The following is a 15399-nucleotide window of genomic DNA, read 5'->3' on the forward strand; positions in this document are numbered from 1 at the left end:
ATGATTGTTGAGTTAAGGTCTTTGCGATCGACCTCTTCAACCTAGTCAATACTCTCTTGCCAGATGTTTCTTAGCAATCTTACCTAGATAACTTTTTATCTAGAAGTATTTGTGCCAAATTTGCAACACTTTACCATTGATATATACACGTGAACTACCGAGTTCCTAAGCTATAAAACCCTACTATAGAAGATAGTATGCACAAATCTTGCTCTAGTGAAGATTTCAATACATCTACTCAAACGAGTCGTTAATATCTAGTGTCTTGAGAGACTGAACAGCCAGCTCGATTTGATCTACATTGAGATGTGTTAGCAGAATCCCTAACATTGTAGATCTACCTACCTCTCATTCCCCCAAGAGCTTCGTAAGCAATACTGTAATTTCTCAGTGCGTTTAACACGAGTTCTAGCCCCTCTTGCAGTTGGCCCAGAAGTCTTTCCACATGCTGTTCTCCGCCGACCCCATCCAAACCAGCGAAGCCCATGGCGCGAGTCTTGTATGACAACATGATCATTGCATAGCTACTTTGCATTGCGCAGCACGCAAACACAGGAATCATTCTCGGTGTTTTCTCGTTTTCCGTGAAAGGCATAAGGAATGCCAATGGATCGTTGGGACGGATGGGCTCCGGATAAGGAAGCGAAGCGAACGACCGCGCGATTGCAAAGGCGGATTTGAGGCACACCTTTGCAGAAAAGTGTGAAGAAAAAGGCAAGATACCACACGGCACCGCTGGAGAGGCGACTGAACTGGAGATAGAGGAGGGGGATCCAAGTTGGTGAAATGTACTAGAACAAGGGCATGATTCAATCTGCTGGGTGGCAGTAATTGGGCTGGCAGGGCGTAGATCGCAATGCTTTTTGGTAAAAATGGGAATGTCAAGGAAAGCGCAATAACGATGAAGTTTGATACGAGCGCTAGTATCGGTCAGTTTTGGCCCACGTTCAATGTCATGTTATGAGGAAAGTCTTTCGCTACCTGTTTAATTTGATTTTTGCCATGCCCCGAAGAGCTTGTGAAACTTTGAGCTCGGCAAGATCTAGAGTGACTGCCGGTGAAGATTCTAGAACCCATGTATCGGCTTTGAGAACCAAGGGCTCGATCAAGCTTTCTAGCTCGAGCATACGTTGCCAGATTGAAGATGGTTCGGAACCATTTTTCATGGTTGAGTCGAGGTCTATGACAAACAGAGTTGCCGAGACAATAACTTGCTGTGCTTGCAAGAAAATTGCCCATGACTGTGCAATAGTTAATAATGTGTCTACAGCAACGAATAAAGAATCTATACCTCTCGATCTGCACGGAATGAAGGGCCCTGTGTTATAAACCGCGGGTCGTGAAGAAGCACTGGAGGAGGCTATAACAGTAGGTATTAGTGCCAAACCACAAATAAAGACGGTCACGCTTACTGAGTTGCTTAGTATTGATCCTTGACAGACAGCAATATACTAGACACGCCTCTCAGTCAACCTTGAATCTTGACCTAGTGACAAGAAAGGGGTTTACCGTCATCCACCACACTCTACTGTTAGCTTCTGCTATATTTCCTTGATGGGTCAATCGAGAATGTAAGTTGAGACCCATTGCAGCACTCAAAGCTTGGCCAGCTCGATTTCTCATTTTGGAAATGTTTCCACGCTGAGCATACTCGTAGGAACTCAAGAGTAGCAATGCAATTATACTTTCGTTCTCTAGTGGACACTGAGGATGAAATGGCTCTCGATTCGGCAAATTGGGGGTGCTACTCAAGGCTTCCGAGGGCTGTATCATTGAGTCTATCAGCTCCGATTCAATCTCAATGCTTTCAAACGCAGCTTGAGCAAATGCCTGGGCTTGATCTCGGCGTAAGTAGATGGAATCCTGCCCAGACGGATCTGGATCATCCGGATGAGGAATCAAGGCCAGTGTTGCCGATATTGCCAGACTTAAAGGTGTCGTGGGTTCAAAACACGGGTTACTTCGGCTGTGGAAGACTGCATCTGGACCATTTCGTGTTCCAAGATCTGGATCGTCGTAGACTTGTTGAGGTTCCGGCGGTAAAAGAACAGGAAAATACGGGTGTATGTATACATAGTAGGCACCGAGGCTAAACAAGTCCTGTTAACACACCCGCATAATGTTTTGAAAAAATACGTACATATCCTGGGTACTTGAGTATGTCCGAATGAATGTGTATGCTTGTTCATTCTCCAATGACCCCGTGTGCTCGCTAGTATTGTAGCCGCTATCTTCGGATTGTCCGTTGAAGATAGCGTCAAAAATGAAATCTGTATCGTCAAGGCAAAGGTCAAGTCTAGAAGGAGGATAAGATGTTAACACTTTAGCATTAGTAGACGAAGACGAAAAAGTATAACCATAGACGTCATGCACAAAAAGACATGAGGGTTACCGTGTATTTGACAAACACAGGGCTTTGATCCTAAAAAAGACTGCCAAATCTTCCAGGTGGGTAGTCATAGGTTGGAGTGCTCTGGTATCAATGTATTCAAAAGCTGGCATCTCGGCACTCTTAGCCATGCCAGGATACCAGTATTTGAATGTTTTAGTCTTTAGTCTGTGGACTTGGCCATTGAATACAAGTATCACTTAATTAGACTTGATTGTTCGGATTCTTGAGCAGAGCCGGGATCCTGCGGTACAATAGGGGTAGAATTTGATGTTTCTTTCAGGGAGTCACGTTGGAATCATAAAAGCTACGTACTGTTTAAGTCCGCCTCCCGGTAAGACCAAACTTAAAGGTTCAGCGAAATCAGCTAAAGTTTTGTCAGTACCAGCAGTTCCCTCTATACCAGAGCAGAGAATGGATTACCCTGATGCAACTCAGGCAATATGGATAGTGAAACTTGGTTGAAGTCGTTGTTGTCTAATACTGTGGCGGCCTTCAAGTCTCTGCTTGATGGTTCCCCCCGCTTTTTGCGTATCCTGGAGCCCCCTCGACGACTCTGGGTGTAGAGACAAGCTTTGCCTTTGGTGGAGCACTAGACATTGTAAGCATGTATTCAAATGTAAATTAAGGACGACCTAACGCTGGAACAAATGGGCTTCCCATCGCAGCGAATTCTGGACGATCTGCATTCCAGGCACGCTAATTTCACCGGGGGTGTCGCGAATTTCTTTCGAGCGACCTTTATGGGTTCCTCTCCCACGAGAGGTGACAGACGGTCCATCATAACCTTTTCAATTGGTGAGATTGATGGGTTCAGTGGGCGTGAAGCGGAGTTCAATATATCTGCAAGTCAGGTCGCTATGTTTTCACGAGTGCTCACCAGTGTCAGCCTGCAGAGATATCAAAGATTCGTGTTAAGATAAGGAGTACAGAATAAGGAGACGGACGTCTGCAGTACCCTGTCTAGGGTGCGATTTGTGTGTACTCGAGAAGCGGCGAGAGCGGGCAGTCGGATATGTCTCTCAATAAAAGATGTGATATGCCTGCTGAATAAGACAAAGGCTGCAGCAGCCACGGCTGTTCTGTTCGACGAGAATGCGAGCTGGAAAACTCGTGACGCTTACACAAGCTCGGGACGAACCTGGAACAATCCAAGTGGCAATCGCAGCCGGTTAGTTATTGAACCCAGTTGATGAAATATTGTGTATAATGCCGACAATTAGTAAGTAAATCAAACATTTTTAGATTATAACACCCAACTGCAACACAAGCAGCCTTGCAATAGCAGGTCTTTCCAAGGCTGCTTAGTGCGCAACATCCCGCGGTGTATTTCAAATGAACTTAAATGCATGCAACGCGTTGATTCAGCTACTACGCATGAATCACTTCGAGGTAGACGCTAGTATCTGTTGAACATGCATAGAATATAAAACTAATTACATCTTCCCGGGCTCAAATTCGCCAAAAGGGTATCATAACGGAAGCGCCCTCGACCAAAATACCCCCAGGGAGCCGAGCTCACAAATCATCTGAACATAACTTCATAAATTGACGCCAGCGTCTATACAAATAGCCTCATTCCATCCTCGTTAGGGCCGGTACTTTGGGGGTGGCGAGCTGGACTGGTCTTGAGGCAGGTCGAAACGAACCCTCGATTCGTTGGGTCTTACGTCTGATCTCGACCGTGTTCTTCCAGGTCCATCATTTAGGTTCTCTGGCCGTTGGGTCTGGTCCCAATGAGCGGGCCAACCTGTCGGTGGAAATCCTTGCTGTTGACTCTGCGATGATGCCGAAGATCCATCTTCAGTCCACCCGTATTTGATATCTTGAGGGTAGGGTTGCGGCGCGTGCGGCTGCTGTGTCGACTGCGTGGCCGGCGCTACGTGGGGGATATGTTGTGAATGAGGTGGTGGGATATAAGGCTGCTGTACCAGCGGACGAGAGGGGATATTTTGAGGTTTGTAATAAGACGGCGCAGGCGACATGGAAGCTGGTCTATCTTCCTTTCTCGATCTCCTCTCGTCGGAGTCTCTCCTCCTCGACTCTCGTGAGCCGTGACGATCTCTGCGGTCGCGAGACTGCGGGCGTTCGCTGTGTGAGCGATGGTGTCGATGCGGTCGCTCCCGCGGCGGGAAAATATGATATTGTTCTTCCTCAAGCCTTTGTCGCTCCTCCTCCAACCTCTGACGTTCCCTCTTGTTTTTGACGTGCTTGTTAATCAAGTAGGCGCCTGCCACAATCTCTAGCCCTCCAAGAATGACCATCTTGCTCGGAAAATGTGTTTGGGGTACGCAGCACTGGTCGAAGGTAGGTGTCAATAGTGACAAGAGTATATTCGTGCGTTGGGTGGCGTGGGTGGTTGTGCGTTAGGTGACGGAAGAAGGCTCGTCGAAGACAACGGGGGGCAACCAACATAAGTAAGATTCCCACGGTCGAGGCTGACGTGAATGAGAATAATCGAGGCGGTTAGAAGGCTTAGAAGGCACCAGAATAAGATCTTGGCGCCATGGTGAGAAGTGGTGTTTCTGTGGTTTCTCCATCTCATTCGGAAGGCTGTGCCAGAGCTGAACCTTACCTACCTTAGGTAGTGAACACTCATCCAACAGTTCGTCATTGATCATAGGGCCAGTGGGTGGGTGGATGACCCATCTCGGCATCGACAGCCGAGCGTTCAAGGTTGCCGAGCATCCATTCACGTGATGGATCATGAATCGTATGTAATATTAAGTCAGTTTACCTGGCTCGCGGTGGACAAAATAAGTGGCAGTCGAAGCACGATATTTCTTCGATTAAGTTGACGAAATATCGGCATTTAGTGGATTAACTTGGAACAATACAACTTATTTCGTTAATTATTTTAAGTGAATAAGACTTCTTAAGCTCTGTTCGAAGTCGACTTATTGAGTCCCAAAATTAGTTGTCAGGCTACTGACACTTATTTTGTCCTCCGCAAGCCTAGGTACCTGGGTACCTAATGGTATTGACTGATTGCTCTTATTTCAATTATCCAGTTTTTTTATTATTGTCATTGTGCTAGCCAGATTTAATCCAATGTGCACGTGGTGAAAAAGTGGGCCAGTAGCGCACGGCCCTGTGCAGCAGCCTTGTATCTCAAATGTGAAGACTGTCCACGTTGTTTTGAAGCCATTCATAACTGTCCGCTCGGAAATCATCATTAATCAAGACTGCACCAGTGGCATAAAAGTTCATCAGCTGCTTGGATTCTTTCCATTGAGGCCATTTCATGTAGCTGGACCCATCATTGGGGTCCATGGTATACACGAATGAGAAATAGTAATTGCGGATTGCTAAGAATCAGTTGAGTCAGGTTCCAAAATCAAACTCGACTTGGGACTGACCTTTCGACGCGTAATTAGGAACAATGCCGTTGAATACTTGCAGAATATCGCTACCATGGAATGTGCCCAGGATCGGTGTTCCATAGTCATACGAAGATAGATATGACCACGTTGGAACGGTGTTGCTGACCTCGTTCAAGAATACTCTTCTCGTAAGTGTGAACGTTAAATCGCCTAGGATGGCGGCAAGGCGTTTGAACTGGGGATACCAGTTGTTCAGAAACAATGTCCGGAATGGCGATCCATCAGTAGATATGTCTTGATACGTTGCAACTAGGCCTGTAAGCTGGGCGGTTGTCGCACTGCTGAAGAACACATCTGACAGGTATTCCACGATACCGGCTGTCGTTGTGATATTGGATTGAAAGAGTGCGAAGATTGTCTGTAGCCTTGCTTAGCTCGACACAATACCTAGCGACATGGAAAACTCACCCCCTCATCTTCTTGGTCACCAATAATCATTGGAACTTTAGTATACTTCCCGGCGCCAATAAGAACATCGGGTGACGCGGTGAGAACAGCTCCATCTGGACGCGGAAGATATGATAAAGCAACTGAGTTATATCCCAAAAGCCCAGGAACAGAATTGGCTGCGTTCAGAAACGTTGTGTAGTCGACAGTTCTTAGACCTGTTACGATCTATATTAGTGTCTGATATAAGGTTGCTATCATGGCGAGACTCACAGTCTAATGAAGAAGCTGCTGAAGCACAGCCAGCAGCTTTGACCACTGCGTCATAAACGACTTGGCCTTTAGGGCAATCAACAGGATCCGCCGGGACTATAGAACCCGAGTTCATTATTGAAGCACGAAAAAGCTGTTTGCCCTTGTACGTATTGTCACCATCGTAAAGCTATAGCATGGGGTCAGACAGTGGTCTTTTCCATAATACGTGGAAAGTACTCACGACCATATGATCAAGTATACTGATACTTCCGGCTGATTCTCCCCATAGGGTGACTTTGTCAGGATCTGAAAGTTGTTGATTAGCCATAGAATTTTGACAGTTTAGAAGAGTTAACTCACCGCCACCAAACTCCGCAATGTTATCGGCCGTCCAATGGAGCCCAAGCCTCTGATCGAGTAATCCGAGATTGGATGAGCCGTCCTTGAGGATTTCTGCCCCTGGCATGAAGCCAAACCCGCCTACCCGGTAGTTCACGGCGACAAACATGATCGGCTTGTTTGTGTCGATAGATTCCTGGACAAGGGAGGATCCATCATACATGGCAGTTGAGCCGAGCTCGAAACCCCCGCCATAGATCCAGAACAATACGGGAAGCTTGCTGCCTTTTCCAACTCCAGCGGGCCGGATAACATTGATCGTCAAGCAGTCTTCCTTGGCATTGGTTGCTGCTTGAAATACAGGAGTGTTCAAAACAGTTCCTAGAACGCCAGTTGGAAATTCGGCGTCGCTATCAAAAAAGAATTGGGGACAAGCAGCGGGGATTCCCACAGCTTTCACTGTTCCGAGAGAAGTTGTGAGTGGCTGTGGTGGCTTTAGTCGTAGATTGCCAACTGGAGGCTGGGCGAAAGGTATCCCGCTGAATGACTCTAGTTTACCTGTTGAGGAGCCGATAACCGTTGCTGCTGGGGAGGGTATAGCGACAGTAGGTGCTACTGCCCGGTCTTCTATGGGAGCAGGCGGCGCAGCCAAGGTAACAGCAACTAGGGTGAGAAGAACCAAGAATAGGTTAGCCATACTGGCTGTCTGGCTACAGTGTCCGAGACGATAACACAGCTATTCAGAGGAATTGATGAAATGTGCGATATTTCGTCGATTTAATCCACGAAGTAGGAGATGTGGTGTCGAGATATTGCAACGAACCCATCGTACTCATTGTGTCGGCGAATCCAAATATATATGTTCTTGGATGGGGTGCAGATCTTCAACCACTTCACCTAGTGGTGAGTGTGAGTTACCAGTTGCTGCAGCCGAAGGATTAGGTTCGACTTGCAGATCGTTTCGGCAACTTACAGATCTAGCAAAGGTACAGCAAGCTAGCATGGACTAGTTGATATATGGGGGAACCTAGTTGAGGAGTTTATTCATACTAGCAACCTGAAAGGACGTTATCTCAGATAGCGATTGGTCCTCTAGTCTCCCGAAAGTCACGCTTCAAGCCTCCAACACCATTGGTGACATTGCTAGAAATTCACTATTGAACGGTTTCCGTTAACTACCGGCTCGTGCTAGCTGTGTCGGTTCATAGGTGGTATGTGTCTAGAGCTAAGTTACAAACCGGGTTATCTTATGGACCAGAAGGCCATGAAGTAGAGAGTCCGCTAAGAAAATCCTCTGAACACTATATTTAATGGTAAGCCATCAACTACCATGCCACTTCGCCCTGAATTTAGTAAAAATATAAGAAAGACTACTTTTCTTTCGAATCTAGCAGTCCACGATGCAGTCAAGGGAAAAGTGACAATCCCATGACGACGGAGAAATTGGTAAGATGCGGGGAACCTAGTACTCTGGGGTAGCCGGGCATGGCGGCCCCGGTTTGGGGCACTCCTCCGCTTTCAGAGCCGGTTGTTTTTTTACAGTACAGTACTAACTCCGTCTAGTTTTGACTTAAAGTCTCGGGCGTCCTTTGCTTATTGCTATACTTCACATGCGTCTGATTGTATTTTTGAGCATGCCTCGGCTGCTGAGATTCTGAACACCCAAAGAATGGAACCAACAGCTTTTCGGTCAATAGTCCGTGAAAAGAAACGACAAATGCTGATGCTACCCTGTTGATTACCCCGCGAATTGCGCAAGGCAGTTCCTACGCTTGCGGAATCCATGTCTACAGAGAGATGGTGCAATTGGAGCATGAACAATGGATTGTGGCCGTAATATCGTCGACACTTGCGGTTACCTGCTCGCGTGCTCTTTCGCTGAAGACATCAAAGATATAGATTTCTCATATTTTATTATGTTTTAAGGAACATATCCTACAAACACACTTCTCGGCCGAAGCAGGGTAGTGAGCTTCTCACAGACCTGGCCATCTATCTGAAAGCGCTATGCTATAAGTACATTAATCAAAAACCCGCTCTTTTCGTATTTGTGTATTGCGAACCCCCTTCAGATTCATTTTACTTTCAAATCATCTTGCTTATACAAACTCAAAATCACAGATTATCCAACACCATTTTACTAAGTTCACGAACTTTATTAGCAAGAATCATATTATCCTTCATTTGTGCAATTGTTGCAATTCTCAGTTCACGAGCCTGGCCAATGCTAACCCCCAGCATTTCAATGATTGCCACGAGGTTGCTGCGTATATTCTCATCGGTAACCTCCTCGGCACGTTGGATAATGTTGACTAGGTGAAGCTGAGCTGTATGAAGCGTGCTATCAGTCAGGTCTCCCGAACGGTCTGCTATGGAGGCAGCAGATAAAATTGGGACATCATTCATGGAATGAGGATGATCGATAGAAGGTATAAGTCGTGACGAGTCAAAATTATTGGCTGAGGAAGATGAATTTTTAGGCCCATTTATTGTTTGATTCAGGGAGTCGTCCAGAGGGACCGAGTTATGATAAGGACGAACCACCTGCGAAGGCGTGCGACTCATACCAGAGTTTTCGTTTGTCGTCAAATTGCGGGAATTTGCACGTCGTGGAATAGGTGGCGGTCTCGTAGGCAGTTCGCGACCATTAATCTTCTCGCCTAATGTATTGTTTCTGGAGCGGTTGCGACTTGCGAGCATGTTGGAAAACTTGGACTTCAGACCCTTACCAGCTCGTTTGACCGACTCCAACGTCCCAGAATCTGCAAGAGATTTACGAGAGGTATCGGAGCTCACGATTGTATTAGCGTTATTAGTAATTGGCAATTGATTGGTAGATGACTCAGAGGAGTTACGACCGTTGAACCCTGGCTTCTCCGAAAGTCGATTGATTGAAGATTGACGAGATGGGGGTCTAATGCTCGACCTGTTGTTGAGAGTCTTGTTATTTTTCATGTTGGCTTTCGAGGCAGCTTCACGAGCAGAACTAGAAGCAGTTGGCCTTGCAAGCCGAGATACGAATGCCGGAGACGGGGTCCGCATTCTCTGATCGGAGTCTTGTAGGGATGATATACGTGGGGGGTGGATAGATTTGTGTTCGGGTTCTGAGCCTCTGTCTTTCTGACCAAGGGTTCTTCTTTCGCCGGCCTGCTTTTGTTTCGTGGTCCTTGTTGGGGAAGTTTCTAACATCTGTTTAGCCATTTTGATTCTACAAACTTCAGAAGGATCAATAGATAGTTACCTTCAGCTTTAGGCGTGTTGTAACCATCACGTTGTGAACCCAAGGGCTTGGAAGATTCAGGTTCCCTAATAAATCATGTTATTAGCATGCTTAAGTACCATGTTGTTTGATTATTCTCGCCCAAGTAGTCGGCTCCCAGAGGGTTTTGTGTAACTTGTAGGCAAAGATGCGGTGTTGCTCACCTCAACTCGCCCATAATAACCTGTCTAGCATCCAAAGAATATCGAACCGTAGGTCCACAATCAAACTTCTTGGACCGTTGAGCGTCGTCGTCTGCCTGAATAGGGCTTGTCGCAGTGCTATCATGGAAAATCTCGATTTCATCGTCACTATCAAGTCGTGACAGGTCCTCTCGGGGACCTAAAATATACTTAGTAAACGACAATTCTTCAGTCGGGGCCATGGGACGCTACCTTTTTCCATAACCCCAACGCTGTCTCGTCGGTGAAAATGTTGGGTGCCTTTTTGGCCGTACCCATTTTGACCGCGGACGCTACTCCGGCTACCTTTTGGCTTGGGCTTACGGCTACGAGAAAATGGGCTGCCGTTGACACTGACAGAGCTTTTTCTTCTATGGCGTGGGATTGAGTTCATTCCAGGTGATCTCGACAAAGTGGAAACGCTAGAAATAGTTCTGATATCTTGCTTGATAGTCACATCCGGAGATGAGATGTCAAGAACTTGAAGTGAAGTGCCGATATATTCTTGGATGATATCGTCTGTAGCTGAAGGTTGGTCATCGCCGTGAGGCTCTTGTAGCGTTGCAGTGTCGCTATCATAGATCAGATCTTCGCAAGTCACTGTCGTCGCGGCTTTCAGTGAAATATCGGACGCACGTGGGGTCAATGGAGGGAACGGAATCAAGTGGGCGTTGGCATCGGTAGCATCTACTCATTGGTTAGCATAGTATTTACACATGAGACAATCTTTTTTTACGAACCATATATTCCACGTTTTTCAGGACTCTCGGCCTCGCGAAGGATGGGTTTGGCTGGTAATTCCTTGTTGAGTTGGGATTGATTCATGTTCTGAGAATTGATTAGCTGTACGCAACTTGGACATTAAGAATGAGTTCGGTCGTTGCCGATGGGAAGAAGAAAGCTTACCGTGGAAGGTGTTGATGGAATGATGGCCGTGGCTGGAGTGATTGTTTCATGGGTAGTCGCGCTCTCGGATGTCATACTGACTGAGCGACTGCTCAAGGTATAGTCTGATTCTTCACCACTTGTAGGATATGTCCCTGGGATTTGACTCGTCGCGGTGTTGCATCGCTCGGTGCGTGCTTTTTTCGAGTTCGCTGTGGAAGGTGAAGACATCGTCGTGTTCTCCTTGTTGCTCTCGCGAAGCGCTTGAGCACGATTTGGGGTCGAATATATTTTAGATAGGCTTTTCCTGACGGGTTCGACGCGTAGATTCGGGTACTTCACCACGGTACAATTATTGACAGCAAGTTGAAGTAGAGGGACAGGTTTGGGTTTCTCGCGACGCGAAGATAGTCGGATGATTACCGTCGGGGGGAGGACTTTTGGCGTAAGTGGGAGATCGGCGAGTGCTGCGACGTGATGGTGTTGCCTGGGAGAATCTGACATTATTCTGTTATTCTAGGAAACATCGGTGTTGGAAGCAAAGGCTGTTGAACTTCTTTTATTTTTAAAGATCGTGAAGTCGAAGGGATTATCAACGCGGACTCGGTGTTCTTGGAGTTGAAGCTGAGGGGGCCGCGACGACCACGTAAATTGAAAGATCTTCTAGACTTGAGAGCTTCGCTAAAACGGGATGCATTCGCGCGGAAAGGTGGGTTGAGAGGAGTTGATAGTCATGACAATACTATTCTGCTTAGATCGTCAGCTTGCCTACGGTTACCAGACGTTGGTCATCCTTACATCGTCTTTATGATAAGGATATTTTCCCTGGATTCAACTGCTCAAAATTTTGATATCCCAATGACGGTCGACATGTATCCGATCGTTGCCCCGCCTACATGGACGGAACTGTTTTTGGTGAATGTGACAAGTGTGGAATTAACGGGGCTTTCACTTTATCAAAATAGCAGTAACCGAAAAGATCAAAGATAGCCCTTGTATCCTTCAAGTACCGGTTATCGTTCTTTTCACCGATCTTCAATGGGTTTGAAGTAGGCAGAGGTGTGCGGGGAAACTTAGCTTTCATTCTACTTTGTCATATAAGAATTGAAATCGACGATACTGCTTTTGCGTATGAAACAAGAACTAACTGGGGAGGTGGTACTTCTACATTCATAATAGGAAAGCAGTACTTGATACTCTGGATTTTTAAAATCGAAAGAAATGTGTTCCACTTACTTTTGTCGTTCCAAGTCTGTCGAATAGAGACCTCTCACTGGAGGCAGGGCCGTTTCGATTAGGTTTATATTATTATCATTGTCTGCGTGACGTCTTTGATACTGTCTAATCGTAAGACTTTTGCAACAAACTCAACATCACTTACTATCTTCTTCCTACGAGCCGTGGCTCGGGGTGGACATTTGGAAGCTGAAGTAGAAACTTGGTTTACGTTCGGTCAAGTCGACAAAATATCGCGCTTTTCGCTTACTACTTTTAGTAAATGAGACATTGTAAGATTCAGTTTGATAACTTTGATCAAGCAGTAGTACGTACCTATGCTACTCAATTACAAGCTGTCAGAACAACAATGAAGTTTTTACCACTCATACTGTCTATGGTGACAGTACTCCACGTTCCGGTTTGGATTCTACAATTTAGCACGGGTTTTCAGAATAAAGGCTAACCAAGGAGATTCAAACTTTCATCAACAGCTCAAGTGCTCAAATTGGTGTCATTTCTTCATTCGGGGGTGTTTTACATACTAAATAACACTACTATGATATGCCGCCGCCCAAAAGCATAATTTGCTGGGTATCTTTCTAAACGAATGCCTCTGCTCTACTAGTATACCACCTAAATCATTTCAAGCATAATATGTACTCCTTTTAGCCAAATAAAAACATTATACAGGATTAGATCGTCCTCGGAACCTAAGAGCAGATGCTACCAAACGATCGATCGGTTAAGGGCTGTGGGAAAACCCCGTTATCTAATAGAGCGAAAGCGTCCCATTCGTGTGCGGACTCGGTCTTGAAGTTCCAGAAGATCCAACCCTGGGTATTGGACTCAAATGCGGATAATTGTGCCTCAATGTATCCCTTGGTATCGGATTTGAATTCTTCTGTCCATTCTAGGATGTTGTTCTTTCCAGCACAACTTCCCACGAACGAGGAACCTGGGTACGTGTTGTCGTATCTCGCGCCGATGCCATAACCGTTAAGGGCAGGCGCACAATCTGTCATGGCTGCTGTCCACTCGCCTACGATGACCCACTTGTCACTTCCCTGTGAGTACGAGGCTACATTGTTGCAGACAAGTTGTCGGTGTTCCCACGGTTGGAGCTTTATGGTGTCAAAATTGAAGACTTGGTATTCATGATGATCAACGACGACTAGAGCATATCAGTATGTGGGGATATATTGAAAAACGGGGGATGCATACCATTGTGTGCACCGTTGTCGGATTGGGAGAGAAAACCGTTGAAGGAGCTTGGTGCGACGAATGTATCATGCAGCACCACCGCTGTTTTGTCGCTCACCTGTCGTACTTGTTCATAGCCTTTCTTGTAAAAATCCTTGATGCCATCGAAATTTAGTTTTGAACCCAGAGGCTCATTCAGCAACTGGATAGACGAAACGACATCTTGGTATTGCGCAGCAGCGTACTTGGTCGAGATTGTGTTAAGGACTGCGAGGGTTTGGGCAACGGAGTCGCCTTGCTGCCATTGTGGGTTGCTAGTTCTCTGGCCGCTATTGTCGAACCCATTCTGTGACAGAGGAGCACCATGGAGATCAATCATAACCTTCAAGCCCGTTTGCCTTGCCCAGTCAATCGCATTGTCTAAATAGGGAGCTGCTCCCTGCGTATACGATTCTCCGCTATCCAGGGAATATGCCCAGTATCCAATGGGTATTCTAACTGTGTTGAATCCTGCCTTCGCAATCTTCTGAAAATCCGCCAAAGTGGCCCAACTATCCCAATGGGACTTCAGGATTTGGTACGCCCTGTCCGAGCCAAGCTTCTCGGTCAGAGTCTTCTCGTCCACTATCCCAAGCGATTGATCTTGAGTTTGAAAAATGGAGGGTGCTATTAGAATGTTTAGTGCAAGACGGGATTATGTAAATGTAGAAGTTCTTACTGATCCACTAAGTCAATTTAGCATCGGCATAGTAATGAAGTGCGGTTAAAATGAGGTACTTACTGGCTCCAACAACAGCCATCCTCCAATGTTTACTCCTCTAACTTTATCCGATCCCCAAGTGAAGTCTGCGGAGCGAGTAGTCAATGGAGCAGCCGATACAGCACCAGCCGTGCATGCTGCGAGCAAGTTTCGAAATAACATAATGATTTGAGATGTTGAATCGAAAGGTAGATATGCAAGATTGGCAAATAACACGGTTGATCTCACATGAAGAATAGGGGAGGGAAGCTGTTGATTATATCGTCAACATCAGCGAGACCCACTCTGCAGCGAGTCCAGATTGCCATAAACAGGATACCATCATGGAGATCATTAAGGAGATCAACAGTCATGCGCCCAGGATAAAATCAAGCGGCGGCTTTGGAGGCTCAGTCGTTGGCGACATGAGACTCGAGTAGGGGGTCCATGCCTCCATGTTCGTTGTGTTGGACTGGATTGGTGATGGCAAGATATAAGCGGGTTTATGGGACGAACGCGTTGGAAGGACCGTGAAGGACCAAGCGGAAATGGACCAAAGCTGCCAGCCTCGAATGGCTCCACGCTTTCCATGCTTAAGAAAGAGGCCATGACAGCAGCGGTGAATGTTGGGGGCCATCATGACCGTGGTGGCGCCTGGAGAAGCCAACACTGCTGGCAAACGAGGGAAAGGTGCTTGTCAGGCGACGGGGCGACGATCGTAACTCGAGGTTCTGGGACTTGAGCTGGACGCAGATGATTGGAGCAAACTATTCAGGGCGATGGGATACGCTGGCAGGGTTCAATAATAGACCGAGGCGCAAACGTCGAAGCTGCTGCTGCTGAAACACCAGCACGCTTCGGAGGCGAAGAAACAGGGCAGGCACTCGGATGTGCTACTGCAGGGGAAGTGCTGGCATGGAGCTGGAGCTGGCGAGATACCTCCTAGGTAGGTCTCTTCGACTCGACGATGGAAACGATGTGCTTCAGTAAAAAGTACGATTTCGGTTTTTGTTGTTGTTGTTGATGTTGTTGAATCTCTGACCGAGTACGGAGTACCTATGTAATACATGCAACAATCGTCGTCATGCCGAACCGCCACAGAAAGAGGGGAACGCGGGGAAAATGAAGATCTACAAAAATCACTGTCAGTCACCAGGTTACCA

The 15399-nt window shown here is 46.6% G+C and overlaps 4 protein-coding genes across 4 annotated transcripts; all 4 read right to left on the reverse strand.

Annotated features, from left to right (window-relative positions):
• Positions 1-234: 234 nt before the first annotated feature.
• Positions 235-4653, reverse strand: GLAREA_03779 (uncharacterized protein; the record flags this gene model as incomplete). Its single annotated transcript, XM_008084032.1, has 11 exons — positions 235-296; positions 346-920; positions 982-1241; positions 1292-1360; positions 1413-1451; positions 1510-2089; positions 2141-2321; positions 2409-2557; positions 2705-2756; positions 2813-2981; positions 4060-4653. 11 exons carry the CDS (start codon positions 4651-4653, stop codon positions 235-237), a joined length of 2730 nt encoding a protein of 909 aa, XP_008082223.1.
• An 847-nt stretch (positions 4654-5500) lies between these two features.
• On the reverse strand, positions 5501-7450 carry GLAREA_03780 (alpha/beta-Hydrolase; the record flags this gene model as incomplete). Its single annotated transcript, XM_008084033.1, has 6 exons — positions 5501-5697; positions 5749-6130; positions 6181-6377; positions 6433-6601; positions 6656-6720; positions 6775-7450. The coding sequence occupies 6 exons, from the start codon at positions 7448-7450 to the stop codon at positions 5501-5503; spliced, it is 1686 nt and encodes a 561-aa protein (XP_008082224.1).
• Positions 7451-8868: 1418 nt separating this feature from the next.
• On the reverse strand, positions 8869-11583 carry GLAREA_03781 (uncharacterized protein; the record flags this gene model as incomplete). The annotated part of the gene is made up of 6 exons (XM_008084034.1): positions 8869-9935; positions 9995-10059; positions 10177-10354; positions 10408-10881; positions 10935-11022; positions 11101-11583. 6 exons carry the CDS (start codon positions 11581-11583, stop codon positions 8869-8871), a joined length of 2355 nt encoding a protein of 784 aa, XP_008082225.1.
• A 1424-nt stretch (positions 11584-13007) lies between these two features.
• Positions 13008-14419, reverse strand: GLAREA_03782 ((Trans)glycosidase; the record flags this gene model as incomplete). Its single annotated transcript, XM_008084035.1, has 4 exons — positions 13008-13468; positions 13519-14163; positions 14216-14222; positions 14279-14419. 4 exons carry the CDS (start codon positions 14417-14419, stop codon positions 13008-13010), a joined length of 1254 nt encoding a protein of 417 aa, XP_008082226.1.
• Between the last annotated feature and the right edge of the window lie 980 nt (positions 14420-15399).

The sequence above is a fragment of the Glarea lozoyensis genome, assembly GCF_000409485.1.
Source record: "Glarea lozoyensis ATCC 20868 chromosome Unknown GLAREA2, whole genome shotgun sequence".
NCBI classification, from domain to species: Eukaryota; Fungi; Ascomycota; class Leotiomycetes; order Helotiales; family Helotiaceae; genus Glarea; species Glarea lozoyensis.